The 27,305-nt window shown below is 41.0% G+C and overlaps 1 protein-coding gene across 1 annotated transcript in view; it reads right to left on the minus strand.

Moving 5' to 3' along the window:
• LOC124797936 (very long-chain-fatty-acid--CoA ligase bubblegum) overlaps positions 1–27,305 on the minus strand; it is a 177,838-nt gene that overhangs the window by 12,506 nt on the left and 138,027 nt on the right. Inside the window, exons 8-15 of the mRNA XM_047261073.1 lie at positions 19,821–19,967; positions 19,546–19,614; positions 19,280–19,461; positions 16,921–17,086; positions 16,642–16,776; positions 16,391–16,540; positions 13,498–13,638; positions 3,413–3,538 (exon numbers count right to left, since the gene is read on the minus strand). Of these exons, the coding sequence (XP_047117029.1) occupies positions 3,413–3,538; positions 13,498–13,638; positions 16,391–16,540; positions 16,642–16,776; positions 16,921–17,086; positions 19,280–19,461; positions 19,546–19,614; positions 19,821–19,967 (1,116 nt within the window). The remainder of the gene's footprint in view (positions 1–3,412; positions 3,539–13,497; positions 13,639–16,390; positions 16,541–16,641; positions 16,777–16,920; positions 17,087–19,279; positions 19,462–19,545; positions 19,615–19,820; positions 19,968–27,305) is intronic.

Below are 27,305 nucleotides of genomic sequence, written 5' to 3' on the forward strand. Positions count from 1 at the left end.
GCGACTTCGAACATCATTATGTTTTACGCAAACAAAGTTGTATTTCACAAATGTTATTAATTGTCTTCATAATGTTAACCACGTATAGTTAACGGAAGACGTAGAAACGATATTCCGAAACGAATACGTAAAGCGGAAGTCAAACGTTCGAATTAGAATAGAGACCCCACGAACACAAATTTGCTGTGGCAGGTATGAAATATAGACTCCGTTACTCGCTCGTTACACTTGAATGACAGATGTTGAATGGGCCGAAACGAGCCGCCGCATAACAGCGTAGTTGCCTGCTAACTTCGTAAGAAGGTAGATGCGGTCCCTAGCGCAACTTATAACATTGTCGAAAATCGGTGCGGACGGGAGAGCTTTGGTACACCCTGTTAAAAGAAACGGAAAAATGGAGGCGGTACAATTGGAGAGCGATCCGCCTTCACCAACATGCATAAGCAATTCATTAATATATATTTGAATTACAAAAAAATAATAAAAAATAGCATAGCGCGAGATTCAATCCGGCGACCTTCGGAATACGAACCGCTGCGCCACGACGCTGTAAAAAATTATTAATCGTCGAGAGTATTTCACCGAACGGTTTCCTTTAACTGTCGATTTTCTCGACAGCGGCTGAGAAGTGCATCTTGGTGCTTTGCCACATTACACCTCTGGCCATGAGCTTTTATTATGCACAGTATGAATCGAATCTGAATTTCACAATTGGCGGCCTCCCCTTGTCAGTATCACATTGCACATATTTCATTAACATGTTTTTGGATTATCGAGCTGACTTTTAACAATTTTTTCCTCTCAACATTAATAATTATTTTAATTAAGCAAGCTTAGTTTGGAAACAGTCTGCTGCGTCAGAGGAGATACGCGCGTAACACAAAATAAACGACTTATATTTTATGATATTAATTGACCACCGCCTTTGAATTGTACATTTCAGCTGAGTACTGCACAAAGATTGTATATTAAGAGATCATAATAAGCGGAAATGTATTGTGAAGCTTGCCAATCCATCAGAAGTCTTTGCATAGGCTATTGTTGTAGTAAATTGGATATTGTCTGTGGGCGTTTGTTGTCTGTCTTGATCGTTGCAAACAAATGGTATGCAGTAAAAAAAATATCGTATGACTATGATTTTTTTCCCCTACCTTTATTTGGGATTTGGTACTTGGAACATTACAAGTCACCCGTGGTACAAATGAAACAATGTTACGATGCTGCTGCACACAATATTGTTTTATGGGTTTGGTTGGCAGCAAACACGTACGGTACGAAACACTAATTCTAGTTTTTTTCTAATTTTTATCGATCTAGAACAACTGTGGCTAGGCACTTAACTTGCACCAGGATAAAGGCCTGGCACAATAATTTCAGTACTTCTTCCTGAAACAATATGACGCGTCTTCAGTTAATTTGTTTACGGTGCGTTGATGTGTTTTTCCTTGTATCATTAACTGCCTTGACAGGAATTTTTTTTAATAAAAAGTTTTTTTTCTGTTACGTTGCGTAACTTTTCCCGTAGTTTATCTTAAGACATTCACAAGCGTGTGATTTTTTGTGTTTGTTTTATTTAATCTTAGCCCCCCACTATCTTACTTTCCGCCAATTTTGGGTGCAAGACTCAAATTGCCACTTTTTATACAAATGAGCGTGTCAGTTTTGTGAAGTGTCATGCCATAAGAACTATATTTAATTGGTGACACAAAAAAACTTATTATATCACAGAGAATTGGTGGTTATCCATTGCATATGAGAATTCCATGACGAATAGTTCTCTATATTCCATATTGTAGAGGGGAGGAGGCAAGTACCCACTCTTGCCTCTGCCCCCCCCCTCCCCCACCCTCTTGTGGATAGCTATGAGTGACATCCAGTGATTACATTTATCCTATGTACTTGTCTGCTGTTACTAGCTATTCTCATACTTTAGATGGTGCTTGATGTGTACTTGATATTCCTCGGTGCTATTGCTAGTGGTACCAAAGAGTGTTTTGTGAGCTGTGGCTGAGACTTGCACTCAGGTCCGCAGCTTGTAAGGTGTGTCCACTCAGCAGTCGCACAGAGGAAGAATGTTCCAGGAAATTATGGAATTTCTACAGTGGACCAGACTATATAGCCATTGGTAAGACATAGCCCATGCCCAGCAACACTTGTCAACATATGTGATACCTTGATGAACTGTCAGCTTGCTCTCACAGGACAGAAAAGGGTGCTTTCCTGTGCCATGGACTGCACAAAATTTTAAATGTAGTTTTGCAGAAAAATTGTCTCTTAATCTTGTCATTACAACTTGCACAAATCAACCAGTTGCTGTGTAGCATATACAGTATCGGACATATGGTGTTTTGTTCCAAATGAAGTCTTCAGCAACTGCTCACCATTAACATGACTTGGAAAGACACACCTTGCGTGTCATACATCCTAATGCAGCCATCCCAATTTAATATATTGTAATCTCAAGTGATTGATTCTGCTCTATTTAATTACAGTACCGGTATCCCCAAATAACTGCACCTGCTCTAGCTTGCAAAATCCCTTGCATTCAGTCCTTTCAGTCAATTTTCTGTTGACTATGGCGAGCAAGACACTGTGTTTCATTCAGGGGATACAAAAGAGTAATTTATCTAATCAAAACATACCTGTATTACAATTTGTCTGTGGATAACAGTTGGTATCTCAGTACCAGCTCTGTAATCCAGCAACATTATGAACAGAAATTGATGAGTAGCTGTTGCATTATATTTCAATATGAAGCAGTTCCTTCTGGATTTTTCTTTCCAGAATGAGTGAAAATAACTGACACCAACAATCTGTAGCAAGTTTTTTCCCCTATAAAATCGAATTCTCTCTCTCTCTCTCTCTCTCTCTCTCTCTCTCTCTCTCTCTCTCTCTCCCACTCTCTCTTTCCCTCTATTTGAAAACTGAAGAGTTCCTAGGACCCTTTATATAGACAAATTATGGGCTGTGATTCATGAGTGTGGTGATTATGCCCCCCCCCCCCCCAAATTTTGTTTGGTGTCTTTTATATGTGGTCTTCTGTTCAAATTTGAACGTTTGCACCTCATATTCAATGTTTACTGTAACTTTTATATTTAATTTTGTCTCTAATTGTGAATGAATATTGAATAGAATTTATAACCTCTGACTTTTCCAAAGAAAAGTATTTAGTAATACAGCTTTTCATTTCCCTCTGGTTTATTTCTCTACCCAATTTAAGAGTTGTGTGGACCAAAACCAGTGAGATACCAGTATTGACCATAATGGAAATCAATTTCAAGTAGGTCTAATTACGTAGATGTACTAACATGATTATATTATCATTTCACTGGAACAGTGGCATTCAGGTGAGACTGCACTTTTTAACTGGGGTAGGCCTATATTGTAGAACAAAAACACACTTTGTACCAACCTTCTGATCAGGACCCTTCAAAATTTCAGACACAGTCTTGGCAGTGCTTCCATGTGTCTTACACCAGCGCCTGGCAATTGCATCCAGCTCATCTAGTGGTTCTCCAGTCTCTTTTTCAATTTCAGTCTGAAAATAAAAAATGTACCATTTGAAGTTATTCCCTCACTTGTGTGTAAAATCTCACAAACTCTCTTATGATTCACCGAGAAAATAGGTACACAGCTGGTGAAACTAAATGGACTAAATTAATATGATCTGATTCAGTTCATTAAAAAAACCTGAAAGTCAATTTAAATTAAGAGAATCAGCCAGAGGATTGCAACATCTTATGAAACACCATAAAGAAACATAAAAAGAAGAATCAAAAGAAAAGGAACTGGGTCGACAGAGTGCTACTGGTTGCTTATTTAGCTAATGAAGTGATCATTGAATTTCACCTTTGATTGTTTACTATGGCAAAGGATCCACATATGGACCAAAGAGTGTGATAGCAACCTGAAACCTATTCAAACACATGGCTGAATACTTCTCCACAGCAATTTGCTTCTTTGAAATGAAGAGTGTCCAACATGATTGCCACATGATGGTTCAAATGGCTCTGAGCACTATGGGACTTAACATCTACGGTCATCAGTCCCCTAGAACTTAAAACTACTTAAACCTAACTAACCTAAGGACATCACACAACACCCAGTCATCATGAGGCAGAGAAAATCCCTGACCCCGCCGGGAATCAAACCCGGGCGTGGGAAGCGAGAACGCTACCGCACGACCACGAGCTGCGGACTGCCACGTGATGTGACTTCCTCTGTATGACAAGTAAATTTTTCAGTAGAAGAATACATAAAAAGAATATACAATATCAGTCTTGCAGATATTTCATCCCTATGTCCCATCTGCTTAATCCTCACCTGGGATATGAAAGAATAACTATCTTCCCAAAGACATAATTTGTAAAGACTAGATATGTTTTTAGTGTTCATTAACTTTCAGTATTTACATCTACATCAACATTCTGCTAACTACTATGAAGTGCATGGCGAAGAGTACATCCCATTCTACCAGTTATTAGGACTTACTCTCTTTGCATTCACAAATGGATTGCGGGAAGAATTATTGCCTTAATTCTTAATTCCCTTGTGTGTGCTATAATTAGTCTAATCATGTTTGCACAACAGCTTTGGGAGCAATAGGCCCTGTTTGGGGGTTTGTAACATATTCCTAGATCCATCCACTTGAAGTCAGTTCTAGGAATTTTCTAAGTAGGTTTGAATCTGTCAGTTCATCCTTTCAGAATCTTCAAGACATTCTCCCATGTCTTGAACAAATGTGTTACTGTTCAAGCTGTCCTTTGCAATGGGCGTAAGGTACCAGTAGAAGAGTCACACCACACCTCGTCCACAACACCGGGGAATTTAGCTTTGGTAAACACAAGTGATGTTTGAGGATCCACAAGGAAAGCTTGAGATTCCTCGTTGGAGGCTTGTAGGATGGCCAGGTTGGATAAGTCTATGATGCATGAAATAGTATTGATCTGCGAGAAAAAATCTGCAGTGATGTTGTCTGTGCCTTTGATGTAGCAGACATCGGTTGTGAATTGGAAGACTAGATCAAAGTGGCAGAACTGATGAGGGGGCGGGGGGGGGGGGGGGGTTGCGGAAAGCATCTGCAAGTGGTTTATGATCCTTGAGGATGAAGAACGAGCAACACTCCACGTTGGGGCGGAAGTGTTTGACAGCCTTGTACACCACAAGGAGTTCTCTATCGAAAGTGGAGTATTTCTTTTGAGCTGTTGATAGTTTTTTAGAGAAGAAATGAAGAGGGGAAACCATGTCTGCCTTGCGTTGCTGTAGTATTGCCCCCACCTCGATGTCACTGCCATCCGTAGTGATGAGCAACTCAACTGATGGGGCGGGACAGGTGAGCATCATGGCATGAGCTAAGGAAGTCTTCAGTGTATTGAAGGCCTCCGGCATAGGTGCAGTCCAGCAAATGGGTTTGAGTCCTGAAGTCTGTTTACCCAACAGCAAGTGTGTCAGCGGGGCCTGCACGGCGGCAGAAGAGGGTAGCTGATGGCGGTAGTAATTTATTGTGCCCAGGAAACATCAGAGTTCTTTTTAAATAGCAGGGGGTGGCATTGATGTGATATCCTTCACGCGAGATTTGGGAGGCTGTATTCTGTTGGTGGAGATGGTGTAACCCAAAAAAAGTGATGGAAGGCTGGTGCAGTTGGAATTTGTCTTTGTTGACCTCGACGCTGTTGGAGTTCAAGGTCTGGAGGACTATGGATAAATAATTTTTATGTTCCTCAGCCGACTTGCTGAAAATGAGTATGTCTTCCAGATAAGTAAAGCAAAACTCGAACTGTCGTAAGATGGATTCAGTGAATCGCTGCCACCAGTGTGATAAAAGTTGTTTTAGTGATGTCTTCTGGCACTATGGTAATCTGGTGGTAGGCACGTTTACAGTCACTAATACTGAAGATTGTAGCGCCCGATAACATGAGTGAAATCATGTATGTTAGGCACGGGGTAATTGTCCATGACAGTATGAAACATTTGTAATCACCGCACATTTGGAAAGAACCGTCGTGTTTGAGGGTGAGGTGAATCGGTGAAGACCAGTTGCTGTCTGATGATTGCAGGATACCTGCCTCCAAAAGTTCGTTAATTTGCTGCCAGGCCGTGTGCAACTTAATAGCGTTGAGGCGTCTAACCTTGTGCCTAACAGGAGGGCCAGCAGTGGTGCGTCATTACGTTAGTGACGGAAGAAACTGAGAACTGCACACGAGACTGATCATTGTCCTGATGCGAAGTTTTTGGACAAGTAGGGCGCAACGAGGCGTAGCCGTTAGTGTGAGTGGGAAAAGGCAGTCCGGAAATCACACACCCCGGCTGTGCATGCAGCGTGGAGCAGGTCAGAATGCATGGTGAGTGTCTACTTTCAGCGGGCGAGAGCGGCGTTGGCGTCACGCGTGGAACAGCAATGGCCACTGAGTCATGTGGCTGGTGTGCGAGAGAGAGAGAATGTTTATCAACACGCGGGGTGGCTGCTTGTGCAGTGTGTGTGGCTGCGTCGCACATGTGACTGTCATTAGAAGCACTACTTGAAACGCAAGGCACTGAATGTGGCAAGCGCGTTGGGGTGCGGAGTCTTCCGGACGCGAATCGTCACACGCAATTAATGTGTTTGGACTAACCTGATGAGTGTCCGAGCTGATGTTGGCTAGAGAAGCTCGATTAGGGGGCAGAACTGTGGACTGCAGTTTTAGCAGTGAGTTACGAGCTGCGACGAGCTCATTGTAGGTGTGTGCGATGCATTGTTTCAGCTCAGCATTGTCCCAGCGGAGTTGTCCCGTGGAGTCATATTCTGACAGTAGATTAGTTACACAGGTCACAATGTCAGCTGCGAGGCCAGAGCATTTGTATACTAACTCACATATCACAAGAGAAGCAGAGTGGGGAACGTAAGTGTGGGAGCACAGTATCTGAGTGTTAGTGGGATGGTGAAGCACTGAGACAGTTGGTAATGGGACAAAAAATCCATACCGAGAATTGCTTCATCAATGTCGGCAATGTAGAAAGCCCACGGAAAACACAGGGAATGAGATAGGTGTACCAGTGGCAGAGTCTGAGGATTGTAATGTTGATGTGTTGACAGCTCGTAGAAGTGACCTCATTGGTGAAAAAACGGGGAAGCCATCGATGTAGGTATGATAGACACATCAGCGCTACTGTCGACTTGGAAAGTGAGCCGTGATGAAATGTCAGTCACATACAAACGACCACTCAGCAGGACGGACGAGTGGATGGAGTGCAATCTATGAGGACGCCCGTGAGGTTCCCCACAAGGCTCTGCATCTTTTAGGTCCTGCAGTCGCCGTTTGGATGCTGGCAAGGTAACCGGCAATTCTTAACATCCTCGCCGAAAACCTTGTGGTACCAGCAGTATGGATGAGCCAGTTGTGGTGGTGGTGGCGACTATGGCAGTGGAGGAGGTTTCTCCTCGTTGATTTGTTCAGGCATGTGTACCGGCACGTATGGTGTGTGGGCGATCTTGGAGTACTCGGACAGTGCAGAGGCAATGTAGTAGGTATGAAGGCAGAGCGAACACATCTTTGCAAACAGATGGCCGGTACGCTGGAGCAGTTTTGCCAACCAGTGCTGTGTGGTGAGCTGGCTGGCGTTGTCGTAGCAATGAATACAGTTGGTCTGTGATGCAGAGACGAGAGCCAATTGACTCAAAGGAGTGTGGCAGCAGGTGGATTTGTAGGACAGTAGGCAACTTGGCAGACCACGCTGCCGACAGGGCGACGTCCAGCATGGTAGGCTCACTCACAAGTAACCGAAGGCAGTGCCAGAGCTGTGATAGGGTTTGGTGCCCCAGGTGTTCCTCATACAAGATGATGATTAATTCTTGTGGTGAGCAAGTGATTCATTCAATGATCGTCTTCTTTGCAAACTCGTATTTTGATGGAGGTGGTGGCGAGAGAAGTAGATCGCAAGTTAAGTATGAATGATCATGCAGGTGCATGATGAGACACAGGAATTTAGAGTTGTCGTCAGACATGTGATGCAACTCGAAAAGACACTCGACAAGCACAAACCATTGATCTGGGTTGTCCTCGTATAAAAGGGGCAGCTTTGGCAGACAACTTGGAGGTGGGGATGAAGGCGGCTTCGGTGTCTCTTGGAAAATCGTCTGGTCCATGACAGGAGAGACTATATGGCAGGCCGGCGCAGTAGACGTGGGTGTGTTTCTGGCGAAAACAGCCATAGCAACCACGAGTTGCATTGTCCTTGATGTGTTGTGAAAACACCAAGCAGCTGACAAGGTCAGTACCGTGGGAACAGGTGGTTGCGCGGTAGGCGTTGGGGTCCCGTAAACTGGGCCGTACGCTACAGGCAGTGATTTGAATTGACCCACCTCGGAAATAATGCGGAAGGCCAGCACGGCAGGCGGGAGATGAGCAGCTGGGCCGGAAATCAGGACGCCCCGCGAGTTCGAGGGGGGGGGGGGGGCAGGAGGACGGGGGTTTGGTAAGTCGTATGACAAAAGATTTAGTTCTCCACATTCATTGAAGACACGCCCCATGAGGTCAGACTATAAATGACCAGTGGAACTTGCGGAAAGTCACTTCGGTGTGGTAAGACACCATTGGGCCATTGGAAGGTGAAACACCGAATGATGCACTCGAACTGACATGGTCGAAAACTTGAGTGACCTGTCTGGGGGATGAGGATGAAGAATTGTGTGCACTAAAATGTCCTTGATTAGTCTGCAAATGAGGCAAAACTGGACCAGGCTGTGGTTGATAGTGGCCAGGTGTGTTTGCGGTAATGGCGGCACTGCATACGGCACCACAGTAACTGTCATTGTGGCCCATTGAGAGTCAAAGTACATGCGAACAAAGTATTGGGTGAAGCGGCCATGGCGGCGTGCACATAACCTGTTGATGCTGTAGCGGTAGTTGTGGAAGACGTGCAAACTTCGGGGTCACCAGTATGGGACCATGATGCATGTAGAGGTATACTGAATGAACTGTCCCACAGATATCTGCACATAAATATATATTTCCACAGTAGTCGTATGCACGTACACAGCAAGAGACATAAATGCAGACTGTTAGAATAACATGGCGGCTCAAATGTCCAATCTCAGTCAAAGATCAAGATGTTCATGGTTGATATGACCTATCGATGCCACAAACTCATGATCACCACAGTAGCTTCCACCCCCTCCCCCCCCCCCCCCCCCCACACACCCACCCACTCCATCCCCCACCATATCAATACCTTTGTTAGATAACTGCCTCTTTCATAAATGTATACTCTTCATTTTGTAAGGTGCTGAATTTTGTGATTAATTTAATCTGGTATACTTCCTTATTCTTAATGCAGTAGTTTGCTATGTGATTGTAATTGTTTTCGTTGCATATTTGTGCTTTTTCCATAGAAAATTTTGTACACATTGTGACAACATTACTCCAATATGTTATATAAGCAGAAATAATCACACTTTGTTCAATGGTGTATGATACACCATAAACCACTTGTCCATATTAAGGGCAAATTTAGATATGTTGTATCCAAAACAGAATTTTCATTGTTGACCTCCTTTGTATAAGAGCTTACATCTGCTAGAGGGATCAGCTTTTTTCTTGGTTGGTGCTGTTTTTACTGGAAAATGTCTCCAGTTCTTAACTTGAAACCTAGGTGAGCTTTCTGCTTTGCTTGCCTACATTGGTTGTCAGGTAGAGCAATATTCTAAAGGGGCTACTCTAAACTCAAGTTTTATGAACTTAATTTTTTCTGCTCCTGGATTCAATATGTGTTATTTGTGGATTGCTATTTCTAGTAGGTAAAAATAAATCTTCTCACATCCATTGATATATTTTCTTATATAAGTGAATATGAAGATAAATGTTGATTGTGTAAGTGAACTCTATTTGTTCCTTAATTATAATCTACGCAATAATTAGGTCTGAACTTTGTTTCTCCACTTTGACTGACCCAAACTTTTCTTTTCATCAGCCAATTTCACAATAAGAATATTACTGGTTAATGTAAGTGTAAGTTATTTTCTCAAGACAGCTGCATTGAATTGGAGAGGCCTATTTTTCTTTGTTAGTCATAGAACTAAGTGTGCCGATCTAGCAGAGGCTGAAAAAGTTGCAACATCATCTGCGTAAATAGTTCTCCATTTCTCACACAGAGCCTCATCCATTTTCAACACAATGTGTTCACTTGTCAGAAATTTGATGATCCCCACATTATTTTTTTCTTCTGTGCAACTTACATTTTAAACTCATTGCAGTGCCCATTATCTGAAGCACACAGTTTATGTACCATATCTGGAAGTCACTGCCAGATTCTGTTAGCCTTTTCCTCAACTTAATCAGACTTTCATCAATGCAAATATTTTTGCCTTGAAAGTATTCTCGAAAACTGTCAAGTGATAATTGTGCTTATGCCTCTGGTTAATTCTTGTGTGTTTCTGGGGAATAAGTGGGAAAGTGTGAATATGTGGAGATCGATGTGATTTACTTAATGGCATTGTTTCAGCAAAAACTGGTGGCTCAATTATTTTTCTTTTCAACCATTTACCTTGAATGGAACTTTTTCTTACATGTGACTTGAGAATACAGAGAACCAAGTCCTGCTTCATATGATGAATTGTTACATAAAAATTAATATTTTTATCGTTATTTTAATCTACAGCTGCATCTTCTGGTATTTTGCCTGCATAATAATTCATTTCCTTTGTAATGATGTTGAAACAGAATGCTGCGAGAAATTACTATACACTTGGAGCTTTGAAGTATTCTGTCCCAGGTAACATAGAAATATGGAATCCATTCTGTATCTGAAACTGTTGTAACTGCGACCAGGATGGTCGCGGGGTAGCACTGATGGAAGGCACGGCGGGACCCGCGGAGAGGCCTGCAAACAACAACCCAATGGAAAAGGATGGACATGACCAACATAGGACAGAACGAATACGACAAGACCGAACAACAGAGTCACAAGGAAACAAACTCATACAAGAACCAGGAAGAAAGCAGTCTAGCGCAAGCGAGGTGTAAACTGACGTAAGCGAGATGAGATTGACTGGATGAGTGAGTGGCCAGTGCTTAAGTACACTATTGGGGGCACCGCTATTGGCCACTGGGACCATGTGTTCCACTGTGGTGTCCCCACACTAAAAGTGGGCCAGGAGGCATGTGCCGCCACAGCTTACGGTGCTGAGACCTCTATGGGTCTTCGACATCCATGGCGTCTGGCATGGATTCAAATTCCATGGCACGTGGTACCAGAGAAACTCCTGCCACACAGCACGGATTTCGAAAACATCAATCATGTGAAATGCAACTCGCATTTTTCTCACATGACATGTTGAAAAGTTTTGAATCAAGGCAGTCAGGTAGATTCTGTATTTCTTGATTTCTGAAAAGCATTTGACTCGGTACCACACCTATGCTTATTGCCAAAAGTACAATCATGTGGGGTAACAAGTAAATTTATGACTGGATTGATGACATTGGTAGGGAGGATGGAGAGTCATTCTCAGATGTAGGAGTAACTTTGGGTGTGCCCCAGGAAAGTGTGTTGGGACCCATGTTGTTCACATTTATATCAATGATCTTATATGCATTATTAATAGTAACATCAGCATTTTTGCAGATGGTGCAGTTACCTGGAATGAAGTACTGTCTGAAAGAAGGTGCATAAATCTCCAGTCAGATCTTGATAAGTGGTGCAGAGGTTCGCAACTTGCTTTAAATGTTCAGAAATGTAAAATTTTGCACTTCATAAAATAGTATCCTATGATTGTAACATCACTGAGTCAGTATTGGAATCAGCCAACTCATACAAATACCGTGGTTAACACTTTTTAGGAATATGAAATGGAATGATCACATAGATTCGTTCGTGGGTAAAGCAGATAGTAGACTTCATTTTATTGCTGTAATGCTGGGGAAGTACAATCAGTCTGCAAGGAAAATTGCTTAAAGATTACTCATGCAACCACTTCTAGAATATTGCTTAAGTATTTGGGACCCATACCAGACAGGACTAACAGGGGATATTGAACATAAACAGAGAAGTACAGCATGAATGGTCACAGGTTTGTTTGATCCATCCAATCAATCACAGAGATACTGAAGGAACTGAACTGGAAGACTTTTGAAGGTAGATGTAAGCTGCCCAGAGAAAGTCTATCAGCAAAGTTTCAAGAACCGGCTTCATTTGATTACTCTAGGAATATACCACAATCCCCTGTGTATCACTCACATGGGGATTGTGAAGATAAGCTTAGAATAATTACTTCATGCACAGAGGCAAACAATCATTCTTCCTGTGCTCCATATATCAATGGAACAGGAAGAAACCATAATAACTAGTACAATGGAACGTACACTCTGTCATGCACCCCACAGTTGTTTGCAGAGTATAGATGTATTGTAGATTGTTTTCACTTCTTGATCATCAGCTGACTCACTGTAATTATTTTCTTATGTACATTTGAACTACAAATTACAGACTAAAACTGCTTACTTGCATTTCGCAAAGACACATAGAGTGCCAAGTATTGACACAACTTCAGTACTACTATGAAGATTGTTGGTAAAGCAATTAGCTACGAAAGAGCTATATCTCTCTTTAAGTACTGTGGTGGCTGCAACTGTCACTGCATCCTAATAAATAGAAATTTGGAAACCTTCATTGTATCCAGACTGCTTGAATGAAGTCTCGTAATCCAGATTTGTGAATTCCTGCCTGACGTATCTCTTTTTTTTTCCCCCCCTCCCCCACTAGGATCATATCCAAAGATCACCACTAATAGCTTTCCACAGTTCGTATCCTAATTATACACTAAAATTTCCTGTTGACCTCTTTTAGTGGGATTTGTTGTCATTTATAACCTTTTGTAGGTAGTCATTCAGATAATATTTTCCTCATTGATGAGTGGGCATATGGGTGCACAAATGTAAATGATTTCCATGCAGTGACTTTTGTTTATTTTTACAAGTCTTAATATTCTACCTGAGGAGTCTTCAATACCTGCAATACAGTTTATGATTTTCATGTTCACAATAAAGCCCATGTCTTAAATTCCTTCCTGCTCTGTCACTCTGCAATACAGTATACGTCCTGATTTTAATTCTGTTTGCTCTTCAGTGTTTCCCCTACCCACCTGACCTTATTTAATTCTTCTTCTAATTCCACTAACCTGTCTGCGTGTTCAGGAGTTCTGCAGTTGTCCTTAAGTGAGAAGTATTAGAAGCAGCTGAGGTTCTAAGGCCAATTTTATTATGTATTCGCCAAGATGTCCATCAATATTTGTCCCTCATGAATTAATTCATTGACATTTCCATCTTATGGGTACTAAAAGCTACAGTGTGAATGACTGGACTGAAAACTTGGATCTGTTTTTGTTGGTTAATTGACGTATTATTTTGATCCCTGCTAACAGTTTTTATGTTCACCTTTTCTGGTCTAGGGAACGATATCACTTACTAATTATTTTCTCTAACCTGGTGTAAAAATAATTATTTTATGTAGATCAGAATACACAAATACCTTCATAGTAATTAATACACTCAGAAATTTTCTCCTCTCTCCAATGATAACAGCATGACTAATGCATGGAAGTTCTGTTTTGAGTGTCTGTTCAAGCAGCACTGGAGGCACATTTTCTCCACCTGCAGTGATGATAAGTTCCTGCAAGGAAAAGAAAGTCCAGGTTTTTGCATCGTCAGATTCCTGTAAATTTAAAGTGCATAATGAAAAGTATTCTCAGAACCAAAAAGAAAAATCCATCACATAATCTTTTCTTTAATCTCAACTTTTCTTTAATCTCAAGATTTGTAACACAAATGTATTGTGTGAAAAGTAAGTCAAAAGTTAACCAGAGAATAAAGCAGAATCTTTCCTTATGGTTAACTAAATTTTGTGCCATTTAGTAGAAGAAATAGCCAACTCTGTAGCCCAGTGATCAGCCTGTCAGACTGCTATGTAGAGGCCATGTTTGATTTCCAAGCTGCTAAGGATTATTCCTTGATGGTAGGGCTGAAAGAGGGTGCACTCAGTCTCGTGATGCCAACTGAGGAGCTGCTTGAGTGAGAGGTACCAGCTGGGAGGTCTGGGAAATAGTCACCAGCTGGGAGAGCAGTTTGTTGACCCCACACTCCTCCATCCCACATCCAAATGATGCCATTGGCAGAGGATGATAAAGTACTGTTTGGCCCAGTGGGGACTGTAAATTAAGCTTTACCCCCAGTTTGAACTAGTAAAATAAGTTACTTTTTTCAGTTGTTCATTTTATTTCTGTTAGATAAAATTTAATCTCATCTCCTCTTTCGTCGTCCTGTTTTAGGGTTTTCCACAGTTTCCCTAAATTACTTCAGGCAAATGCTGGGGAAGTTCCTACAGTAAGGCCACTGTCCCATCCTTGTCAAACTAGGCCTATAGGTAAATGCCTGTGGATGTGAATTGCATTATTTTCATTGTTCTTAAATTGTAATACAACAACATGTCCCATACCTTTGTAAATGTGATGTACAGATGAATACCACTACTACTACTACTACTACTACTACTACTACTATTACTATTACACAATGAATGTAAATGAAGGTCAGTAATTTATTTTCACTGCTGGTTTGCCGTTTTAACCATGAATGTTATTATTTTGATTTTGTTAGGAGCTAACAATTTACTAAAAATAAAACCAATAGAAAGTGCAAACAACTTGAGATGAATGTTTTGTGAGGTTACATCACAGATAGAGGAATACATACAGATACTCACCCAGTTCATTTGACACGTACAGGTTTTTAGAAAATGGACTGAAATAAAGTCGTATTTGGAACATTGATCTTTAAGTAAGGTAAAAAAAAGTGTGGAGATGGAATAGTTAGTATGCATTTACTGTGAATCTTTTAATTTGAGCACATATGATATGTGCATGCCAGGCAGAAATGCAGATATGAGAGAGCAAAGGAATAAAGAGTCTAAATTAAATAGACAGAATATCTTTAAAGAGCATAGCTCAGAGATAGCAATGTGAATGAAAGGAATATATCCAACTAAGACAAAAAAGATAGAATCACAGTGCTTGTTATTATTGAAGTATGCAGATTAACAGATGGAAGAGATGAAAATCAGCATTGGCAGCATATATTCATATGTAGTCATATTTTTCTTCTTTGAGTAAATATTTTATCAATTTCAACTCCATTATTTTACAAAATAAATGTTTATGACAACATGGAACAAAAACACACACCAGTAATTCATAAAAAATTTAAGTTAATGAGTTTGCTATCAGTTGGTGAATAACTCAACAAAATTCATAGGTCAATACGCTCCATCTTGTAACATTCACATAATGGAATTACGCCAGCTGGGAATTTGAAAAGAGACAATCAGCCAATCATGCCAATGAAAATTCATGAATCACACCTTTTCCTTCTCATCATCAGCTTTCCTTCTTTCGTTTTCCCGTCTATATTCTTTATTTTCATAGCAGAGCCTCTTATTGACATTTTCTGCCATTCCGTTTCCTCTCCCTATACTCTTTTCCATTGTCAAGTATCTTCTGCATTAAGCTCTTATCTTTGATCCATCCATTCCAGCAGCTCAGTATTATCACTTTATTAGCACATTGTTCCATTCTGCTCCTTCACAGCACCACCTACCTGTTTACCTCTTCTAAGCCAGGCTTGGTTATGTTTCTGCTATCCTCCAGCACTTGTATGTGTTACCCACAGTTTCACATATTTCCTGAGGAAGCAGTTTCAGAATCCCCGAGATTAAGATTTGGCATTCATCCTTCACTTTAATAAATACATAAAATAAAATATATGTCTGTCTGTACTACACCAGTTTCAGTATATTTTGTCCCACAATGCTCCCATCATTCATTTTGATTTAGATTGGTTGGTTGGTTTTGGGGAAGGAGACCAGACAGCGAGGTCATCGGTCTCATCGGATTAGGGAAGGATGGGGAAGGAAGTCGGCCGTGCCCTTTCAAAGGAACCATCCCGGCATTTGCCTGGAGCAATTTAGGGAAATCACGGAAAACCTAAATCAGGATGGCCGGACGCGGGATTGAACCGTCGTCCTCCCGAATGCGAGTCCAATGTCTAACCACTGCGCCACCTCGCTCGGTTTTGATTTAGACAGGAAATACTTGTTTATGTATGAGACATTTCACTTACAGGATCAATTAAGTCTCATAAGCAGTTCTAGTATGCAGTTTGAAGAAGTAATCAGATTTAATGCCAACAAATACATTCATGGAATGTGACACTGTGTTTAACACATTTATACAAAAGCAGTATAGATGTTATACAAACACCATATCAACCTTTCCACCCAAGCTATGATTTATTAAAAGATATATCTGTAAACAACAATAGTCTATCAAGCTTTCATATATTAATAAATTAAAATAAAATCCATTAATTACCTTGAGACGTCCTGTAATATAAACAAATCCACTTTCATCAATGGTTCCCAAATCACCAGAATGTAACCAACCTTCTTCATCAATAGCTTCACTGGTCTTTTCTGGATCAGACAGGTACCCCATACACACATGTCGTCCCCACAAGCATATCTGCAACCATAGAAAGGTTTCATCAGTGTGTTGTCCAGTACAATCGTATCTTAATTTTTTTTCTGGGTGACGATTATGAAATTTTCACTGAGTTACATTACCTCCCCCTCTCCTTCCTCATCTTCATTATGCAATTTGGTTTCCAGACCAGGTAGTGCTTTTCCAACACTTTCTAGGCGGAAATTCCTACTCATAGCCAAAGTATGAGGGCCTGAGCACTCTGACATGCCAAAAACCTTGATTGATGAAAATGAATAGAGTTATTAAGTGCAGTTATGGAGATGTTTATCCATCTTGCATGCATAACCTATTTCTTTGATTAAGTTAGCTTTCTCTTTACTGTTATGCTAGCTGCTATTAGGAATTTTGAAAATACTTACCTCCATCACAGGTATGTCAAGGCTCATCAAATATTTCTTAACATCATTGGAAAGTGGTGCAGCTGCTGAAAAGAAATTCTGGCATCTGTCAAATCCCAGAAGACGTTTCACTTTCTTAAACACAAGCATGCTGGCCATCATATACCAGATTGAGTTATAGTGAACCCTGCAAGGATGAAACTTATTGCAAAAATATGTTTATCTCAAGTATAGTGTCTTAAAAATCAGTGTTAAACTAAAAGCTATGCACTATTTATGATAAATATAATGCAGAGCTGATGGTGTCAATCACAAGTAGTACAGTTAGTTGCATGCTGTCCTGAGTTGTCCAGAGTTGGTGGTCATTTGTGTCTGAGGTGTGCTTGCTTGTTTGTATGAATGGCATGTGTCTCTCTGTTTCTCTTTTGCTGGTGAAGGCTGTGTCCAAAATCTTTGCATAAGTGTCTTTTAATTGTGCTTGTCTGCACCTTAGTGTCTTCTTTACAGTTAGTAGCAATCTATCTTATCCTTCATATTTGAGTACAGTTTCATAGATTTAACACTCGGCACTGAAGATAAATGAATGAATGTTCTAATGAAAAATTGTGATTATAGTAAAATTGACAGAAACAACAAATAGTACAACCATAAAGCTAAGTTTATGTACATACGATATAACAATGTATCACAATGGGCAAGAAGAAAAGACAAGATCAGGGTGATTTTTCTAAATGAAGACAAACTGTAGGAAATAATCCCTGAGGAGCGAATATAAGCTATATGGCTAGAAATGCATGGAGTGTATACTACAAGGTATTTATTAATTTATCATGCCTCTAAAGTACAACACAATCCGCACCATGTTGTGATGAGAACGTTGTTAGAAAAGGAGTTCGAAGTGGCCTCCACAGGACTCTGCTGCAGTGACAGAAGCAAACATTCAAATATGCAGTCCTGCAACCAAATGGTGTCACAGGCAGCATGAATGCATTGTTCCATTGTCTGCATATCTGGAAGGGACTCCACATATGTGATCTTTTTCAGGTACCGCAAAAACAGAACTCTAAAAGATTGAGGCCCAGTGACTTGGTACACCATGTGACCAGACTAGCTATTACAGTTACCTTGAGATCCTTTCCCCATGCATTCTGAGCAGAAAAGTTTTATTTTAAACCATATTTCTATAAAGAAGTGTATTTCTTGAGACATTCTTCTGTAAAAATCAAAATGAGATGTTCATTTGTTCAGCAGTTACACTGATTTCAAATATGGTTAAAAACTGGCCATTCAGAAATGTGTCATGGTTTATTTTATTATTTTCAAGAATTCTTCTATGAAGCTAGAACAGTTATAGAGAAAACAGCTTCAGTGTTGTTTTAAGCATGTTTCTTTTTCCTGCCATACACTTTATTTCACTAGATATATTATGAGTGAATATCGTGTTGAGAGGAATTACGGCTGCCCTGCTTTCTTTGCCATATGAAGAAATAAGCCTTTTGACACAGTGGGACATACGGGACATATTGTGAAAAAGGAACATATCCTCATGGCTGTGTATGTCCACACTTTCACCTGCCTTAGCACTGTTGTTTAGGACTGCTGGGAATGTCAGAAGCACATGTCTTGGGCAAAAGAATAAATTAATGACTGTGGAATATGGCTAGGTGAATGGCATGTGTTTAACTTTGAAGGTATCAGTGCACTATGTGTAGCACCTTTTGAAGACTGTGTAATAAAGGAGACCAAAATAATTAGAACCAATGATTTTCTTGTAGTGACTAGAGTGGTGCAAGAGCTATTACTGGTGGCAATATGTGACATTTGCATCCCTCAGAGAGATATGCACTTGAATGCAGAAAGGGACAAGACACAACACTAGGACTTTGGGTATACCCTCTCCCCACTGTATTACATAACACTTGCAAACTTAATAGTGAGAGTAGAACAAACTGCTCAGTTGTGATGGTTTTATGAGGAGGAAACAGATATCATCCTGACATTTCACTTGAATATGATGGAGGGAATTTCATTGAAATGAGTTCCTCGGAATGCTGTCAAGTATGCTTGTCATGCTACAGTTTTGTGTGCCTCATGGTTTGTACTCTTTTAGCTGAATGTAACATATCAATGAACTTTGTGAGTGATGGTGTTGCAGTAGAACCATTATTTACTGTACACCAATATCCCTTCGCAAATACAAACTATTTCTCCTGAGATCCAATATTGTCACTGTTATGTTATCGGTAATACCATTTTATTACCTGTATGAGCTAAATATACTGTAAAATTTTTCATTTTTTCTGTAAATCACTTAGCAAGTGTAAGTATAAAAGCAAGAGTCTTTTAAAAATACACCATTAGCAGAACAAGAAGCATTTACCCATTCATTAAGTCAAGATTGTGCTGTATTCCTTGGCTCTTGGCCCATGATGCTATTGTTTTCCTTATTCCAGTTGTCTCTGCTCCAACTTTTGTCATCTGCTCACTAATTTTTTCCCAGACTCGAGGCACACCCACAAATTGCGTGGGCCGAACTTCTTTCAGAGTTTGTATCAGACTCCCCTACAGACAAAGAAATAAATTAAGAAAATAGAATTTGTTTCAGGCTATATAAGCAGCAAATAGGAAAGCCTTTGCAATACCTACCTTGAGAGCATCTTTATCTGCAAAATAAACTGCAACTGCATATGACATGCTGACATAAATATCCACAATCTGCAACAAAAAAGGATCAGACTTCCAAACTTTGTGTTCACAATGAGAATGAGGGTATGTCTCATTCATTCTTTCTGTCATTTATTCACATGTTCTGAAAATCCCATCATTCTGTGGAAACTTCAGGGGTCTTCTACAACTCTACTCACTTCACCTATAAATAAATAGCAATTGCAGTAACTTACACAGTAAAGCAATAAATTTACCTGTGCTGCAATGTGACTGAGAGGTAGATAGCTGACCAAAGAGTCTTCACCATTAGCCAGATCCAGTCTGGAACCTGTGCAATGTGCTGTCCATGTCAAATTGTCATGGCTGAGCATCACTCCTTTTGGATTTCCCACAGTTCCTGACTGATGATAAGAAACATTTTTTATTAATTTATGAGAAGATAGTGGTGTCACTTAACTTTTATGACATATGAATGAAAAAAATAATTGTACTAATTAAACATAAAATAATTGAGAGTCTTTTCTTATAAAACAGTCTCCTAAATTTATATTTATACAATATTCATTCATGCACCATGTTGTGTAGATGGGATCCTTGAAGAGAACTTCCAAAGGTATAGAATGAGTCCAGATACGTATGTACATAGATTCATAGCCATCAGAGACTAATCCTGATGGCTGAACCAGCTATTATTAAATATCTAATACAAACTAGAGAACAACATGATAAAATTAATATAAATGGTGCTGTTAATTAGTTATTTTGAATAGCTGCTGTGGATTTATACTATTACTACTACTACTTATTGGCCACAGTTCGTGGCTAGAGGTTAGCACTGCTGCCTCTAGATCACAGAGTCCTGAGTTCCATTTCCTGGCCAGGTTTGAGACTTTCTTAACTTGAGAATTGGGTGTTTGTTTTATCCTAATCATTTCCTCCCTTATTCATTGACTCACAAGTCACCGAAGTCATGTCATATAGAAAGACTTTTATCAGGCAGCTGAACAACCTCAGGTCTCTTGGCTAATAATACCTTATAATCATTTCATTTTACTACTTTTTAATATTTGTGTGACTACACTTACAATTCTCAAAAGTATAGCATTACTTAATAATTGTACTTTTAGATGCCTGTCAATTATGTTACTACAGGTACCTATTTCGTATGCCAGTGGGTAATTTTTATTTATTTGAATTGAACTGGGTGGAGGAATGCAATGGCCACCAACTAGGAGTTTCATTTATAGTTTAAACTTTAAAACTTATTGTAGTTTGTATCCATCAAACTCAGACTGAGTGAAGTGATGCAGTGGTTAGCACAGTGGACTCGTATTTTGGAGGAAAATAGTTCAAAGCCACATTCGGCCATCCTGATTAAGGTTGTACGTGATTACCCCAAATTGCTCTGCAGAAATGCCAGGATGGTGTCTTTGAAAGGACATGGCCAGTTTCCTTCCCCATCCTTGAAACAATCAGAGCTTGTCCTTCACCTCTAATAATCATGATTTCGACAGGATATTAAACTAATCTTCCTCCTTTTCTTCCAAACTCAAAAATCACTTCTTGTGTTTTTCTTCTTTCATTATTCTTACTGGTTCTGCTTGCACTAAAGTTAGTGCTTGTTATGGTGATATTCCACCTGAATTGGTAATAATAATATTGTAAGAACAAGTAGTACTGGTTTAATAACCTTTGTTCTCAAATAGATGCCTCTCTTTTAACTTTAGAATGGACAGGCTGGTTCATCCAGACCAAGGCAGATTTTGTTTTAAAAATATCTACTAGAGTACACTTCTTATGAGTAAGACATTCATTGTAGCTTTCAGTTAATGTTCCTAGAGGCCACTACTTGTTTCATCATTCCTCTTCATTCACTAGTTCATTGTTGATGTGGGAAGAAACGTGTTATGGGTCTGAGAGCCCCAGTCCAGCCACTTACTTTAGCTTTTTCTGCTTATGCACAAGCTGTGTCTGTATATGTGCGGATGAATATGTGTGTGTGCGCGAGTGTATACCTGTCCCTTCCCCCCCCCCCCCCCCCCCAAGGTAATTCTTTCCGCTCCCAGGATTGGAATGACTCCTTACCCTCTCTCTTAAAACCCACATCCTTTCATCTTTCCCTCTCCTACCCTCTTTCCTGATGAAGCAACAGTGGGTTGCGAAAGCTTGAAATTTGTGTGTGTGTTTGTGTTTGTTAGTGTCTATATCAACGTACCAACACTTTCCTTTGGTAAGTTACAGAATCTTTGTTTTTATATATATATATATATATATATGCTTGTATCTGTATATGTGCGGATGGATATGTGTGTGTGTGTGTGTGTGTGTGTGTGTGTGTGTGTGTGTGTGTGTGTGCGAGCGTATACCTGTCCCTTTTTCCACCTAAGGTAAGTCTTTCCACTCCCGGAATTGGAATGACTCCTTACTCTCTCCCTTAAAACCCACATCCTTTTGTCTTTCACTCTCCTTCCGTCTTTCCTGATGAAGCAACCGTTGGTTGCGAAAGCTTGAATTTTGTGTGTGTGTGTTTGTGTGTCTATCAACATGCTAATGCTTTCGTTTGGTAAGTTACATCATCTTTGTGTATATATATATATATATATATATATATATATATATATATAATATGTCTGCTTGTGTCTGTATATGTGTGGATGGATATGTGTGTGTGTGCGAGTGTATACCCGTCCTTTTTTCCCCCTAAGGTAAGTCTTTCCGCTCCCGCGATTGAAATGACTCCTTACCCTCTCCCTTAAAACCCACATCCTTTAGTCTTTCCCTCTCCTTCCCTCTTTCCTGATGAGGCAACAGTTTGTTGCGAAAGCTTGAATTTTGTGTGTATGTTTGTGTTTGTTTGTGTGTCTATCGACGTGCCAGCGCTTTCGTTTGGTAAGTCACATCATCTTTGTTTTTAGATATATTTTTCCCATGTGGAATGTTTCCCTCTATTATAAAATCAGTTGGTTCTACTGAGAAATTCATCAATGGAGTAGAAGGAATTGGCCACCAATAAATCCTTTAGGCTTCTCTTAAACTGATTTTCATTGGTTGTTAAGCTTTTTATGGCTGTTGGCAAGTTATTGAAAATGTGTGTTCCTGAATAATGTACACCTTTTGGTACAAGAGTAAGTGACTTTAAATCCTTGTGAAGATTATTCTTATTTATAGTATTGATTCCTTGAATTGAGCTGTTGGTTTGAAAAATTGATATATTTTTAATGACAAATTTCATTGCAGAATAAATATACTGGGAAGCAGTAGTTAGTATCCCTAGTTCCCTAAACAGGCTTCTGCAGGATGTTCTTGAGTTCACACCACATATAACTCTTATTGCACGTTTTTGTGCCCAGAAAACTTTAGCTTGGCATGATGAATTACCCCAAACAATAATCCCGTTTGATATTATGGAATGAAAGTAATCATAGTATGCCAACTTTTTCATTTCTATATATACCCTGTGTCTGACACAATTTGCAGTGCAAATAGAGATTTGTTAAGATGCTTCAGTAGTTCTGTGGTGTGCTCCTCCCAGTTGAATTTATTATCAAGCTGTAATCCCAAGAATTTAACACTGTCCACTTCTTCTATCTGCTTGTCATCATATGTTAGGCATATACTCGTGGGACACCCCTTACAAGTTCTGAACTGCATGAGTGTGTTTTTTCAAAGTTTAGTGGCAAAGCAAGTCCACAAATATTTTATTAGCCAATCTTTCTGAGACTACACTTGATTTGCTATTTATTGTAATGTTTGTATCATTGGCAAATAAAACAAACTTGGCATCACGTAATTTTACTGATGGAAGGTCATTGATATACACACGAAAACGTAAGGGCCCTAAGATGGAACCTTGTGGGACCCCATACGTAATTAGTTCCCAGTTGGATGATGCCTGATGGCTTAATACATGTCTCTTTCTTAATAATACCATTTGTTTGCTGCCAGGGATATAAAATTTGAACCATTTTGCAGCGTTTCCTGTTACACCATAATATTCTAATTTACTTAAAATGATATTGTGACTTACACAGTCAAATGCCTTTGACAGATCAGAAAATGTACCAGTTGTCTGCAATTTTTTGTCTAATGAATTAAGTACATTTTCACTGTGGTGTCACCGCCAGACACCACACTTGCTAGGTGGTAGCTTAAATCAGCCGCGGTCCATTTAGTACATGTCGGACCCGCGTGTCGCCACTGTGTAATCGCAGACCTAGCGCCACCACCAAGGCAGGTCTCGTGATACGAGAGAGCACTCGCCCCAGTTGTACGAGAACCTAGCTACCGACCAGTTGTACGAGAACCTAGCTACCGACCAGATGTACGAAGCCTTTCTCTCTCATTAGCCGAGAGACAGAATAGCCATCAGCTAAGTTAATGGCTACGAACTAGCAAGGCGCCATTAGCCATACAGTGATTGAACTTAAAGTCTCCTGTGTATCGTCAAGATCGATGTACCACAATGATATTAAAGATAAGTATTAATCCTGCTCCGTACTTTTCTTCCTAACATTAATTACGTATCCTGTTCCAGTACATCACGCCCGCCTGCGTTAGTCTAGCGTGCATTTTCAGCCATCTCCACTTCACGGTGTCGGCCCAGCTACCGACACAACATTGGCGACGATTTAAAGTGTTCTTTCTGATTGCTTACATTTAATTGTGTCATGGCTTCGCCACATTCTCCAGATGTACTGTCCGAATTTTATCGCTTGCAGAATCAGCAGACGCAGGCGTTATTGGAGGCCCTTGGACAGCTCGTCCAGGGTCAACGTGCGCTGCACACCGATGCGGCCGCAGCCGCTTCTTCGCTACCGCTGCCACTAAACGCTGTTGCACCTCCCTTTCGACCATACGTGGCAGCCGATGAGACCTGGCACGAGTGGTCTCGCCAGTTCAACTTTCATCTAGCAGCCTACAGAATTCAAGGTAAAGAGCGGCAGCCGTTTTTGCTTTCTTGTGTCGGTGTGTCCACATACCGTGTGATAGTGAAATTGTTTCCCCGACGCGACGTAGCAACTCTGTCCTACGAGGAAATTTTGTCTGCATTAGATGCCTATTTCAAAGAAACAGTTAATGTGGTTGCAAAACGGTATACGTTCTTTCGTACAAAACGTACGGCCGGTCAAACTAATAGGGAGTGGGTAGCAACATTGCAAGGACTTACTAGGGACTGTGCCTTTGAATGTGACTGTGGTCTTTCTTATTCAGATACAATGGTGCGTGATGCAATTGCACAGAACGTTTCTGATGTTCGCATACGGGAGCAAATTTTGAAACTAGTCAATCCCTCCCTTCAACAAGTAATAGACATATTGGATAGACAGGACACACTTGACTGTGCTCAGGAATCTTTTGAAACTTCGCCAGCTGTGTGTCACATTAACCGGCCCGCCGGGCGCGCTCGCGCAACGCGGCCCGGTCAACTGCCCTCGCGGCCGTCCGCACAGCTGCCGCCGCGCGCTAAGCCAGGTGTGCCGCGCCAGCACACAAATGTAGTGAAATCGTGCCCGCGGTGTGCTACTAGACATTCGCGTGAACATTGCCCGTCACGCCAAGCTATTTGCTTTTTCTGCAATAAGAAAGGACATGTTCAAAGTGTTTGCCAGAAAAAGCTCAGATCAGACAATCGCAATCATTCCAGGCCCTTTGCTTCGCGCCGGAATCGAACCAAGGACACTCAGGCTCGTGGACCTTCGCCTATGGACATTCATGTCGTTAATTCCGCTTCGTCCAGTGACACTTTCTCTAACAGTGACTGTGATCGTCCCACAAAAACTGTGCGTCGACATCGCCGGAAATCACGTCACTTAGCAAGTGATTCTGTACCAGTGTCTGTTCCAACTGCACAAAACAGTCGCTCTTGTCGTCGGCAGAACAATAAACTTTTTGTGGACTTAGACTTTGAAGGCAAAGTGATACCATTCCAGCTCGATACCGGAGCTGCAGTTTCATTGCTCAATCACGACACGTACAAACAACTGGGCAAACCTCCGTTGCGTTCTGCAAATGTTAAGTTAACTACGTATTCCGGACAGAAAATTCCTGTGTTAGGACAGTGCAGCCTTCTTGCAACATACAAGGGACAAACAAAACTTGTGTCATTTTACGTTCTTCGTTCTTCTACGCCAGTGAACTTGTTTGGTCTAGATTTATTTCAGTTGTTTAACATGTCTATTGTAAATCAGGTCCTATCAGTGAATCAGACTGTGCCTACAGACAGTGTTTCTCGGCTGTGTGACGAATTTGCAGACATTTTTGCACCGGGCTTAGGTTGCGCTAAAAACTATGAAGCACATTTAGAACTGAAGGTAAACGCGCAACCGAAATTTTTCAGGGCGCGCAATGTTCCCCACGCATTGCGTGATGAGGTCGCAAGAACGTTACACGATCTCGAATCACAGGGTGTAATTGAACGTGTGCAAGCTTCTCTCTGGGCCTCACCCTTAGTAATTTTGCCAAAACCTTCCGGAAAATTGAGACTTTGCGTGGACTTCAAGGCCACAGTGAATCCACAGCTAGTGACTGCTACTTTTCCTTTGCCTCGCCCGGAAGATCTTTTTGCTAAACTGTGCCCGGGAAAATATTTTTCAAAGTTGGACCTAGCCGATGCGTACTTGCAAATACCGGTGGACGACGAATCCCAGCGCGTATTGGTGGTTAACACGCATCTTGGATTGTACCGCTTCAAAAGACTGCCATTCGGGTGTGCATCCGCCCCTGCCTTGTTTCAGCAATATTTACAAACTATTTGTGCGTCGGTCCCTACTGCAGCAAACTATCTGGACGATATAGTGATCTCCGGACAGACAGAAGAAGATCATCTTGCGAATTTACGCACATTATTTCAGGTCTTGCGGCAAAATGGTCTTCGCTTGAGGAAGGACAAATGTGTGTTTTTTGCTCGTGACTTACCATACCTGGGACATGTCATTAATGCCCAAGGCATACATCCGAGTCCAGAGCACCTCCGTGCCATACAAGAATTGCCTTCCCCTCAAAATGTGAAACAGCTACAGAGTGTGTTGGGTAAAATTAATTATTACCATAAATATGTGCGCAATGCCTCTTCCATTTCAGCTCCGCTTCATCGCTTACGCCGTAAAGGTGTTCCGTTCGTCTGGACGACGGAATGCGAACGCGCCTTTCGCCAGTTGAAATCGGCGTTGCTTTCTAATACTTGCCTTACGCCATTCGATCCCCAGAAACCCCTTTTGTTGATGGTAGATGCATCGGATTTCGGGATCGGTGCTGTGCTTGCGCACAAAGTTGGCTCCCATGATCGCCCTATTGCCTTTGCGTCCAAATTGCTCTCGTCTGCGCAAAGAAATTATTCACAGATAGAGAAAGAAGCTTTGGCTCTCGTGTTTGGTGTTACTAAGTTCCATGATTTCTTGTATGGTCGTCACTTTACCATCATCACAGACCACAAACCTTTGACATCGCTTTTTCATCCGACCAAGCCTGTACCTCCACGTACAGCGCAGAAATTCATTCGCTGGTCTATTTTCCTCTCGCAGTACCGCTACGATATCTTGTATCGGTCCACTGCTAAGCACGGAAACGCCGATGCGTTGTCCCGTTTGCCTGTTGCTGAGGATAAAGCATTCGATTCTTCCGAACTTGCTTGCATGTTCATTGATTCGGAAACCGATGAAGTGGTCGAATCGTTTCCGATTGATTTTCGTCGTGTCGCTACAGCCACAGCTGCTGACCCTGTCCTTGCTACTGTTTTACGT

The sequence above is a fragment of the Schistocerca piceifrons genome, chromosome 5 (genome assembly GCF_021461385.2).
Source record: "Schistocerca piceifrons isolate TAMUIC-IGC-003096 chromosome 5, iqSchPice1.1, whole genome shotgun sequence".
NCBI classification, from domain to species: domain Eukaryota; kingdom Metazoa; phylum Arthropoda; class Insecta; order Orthoptera; family Acrididae; genus Schistocerca; species Schistocerca piceifrons.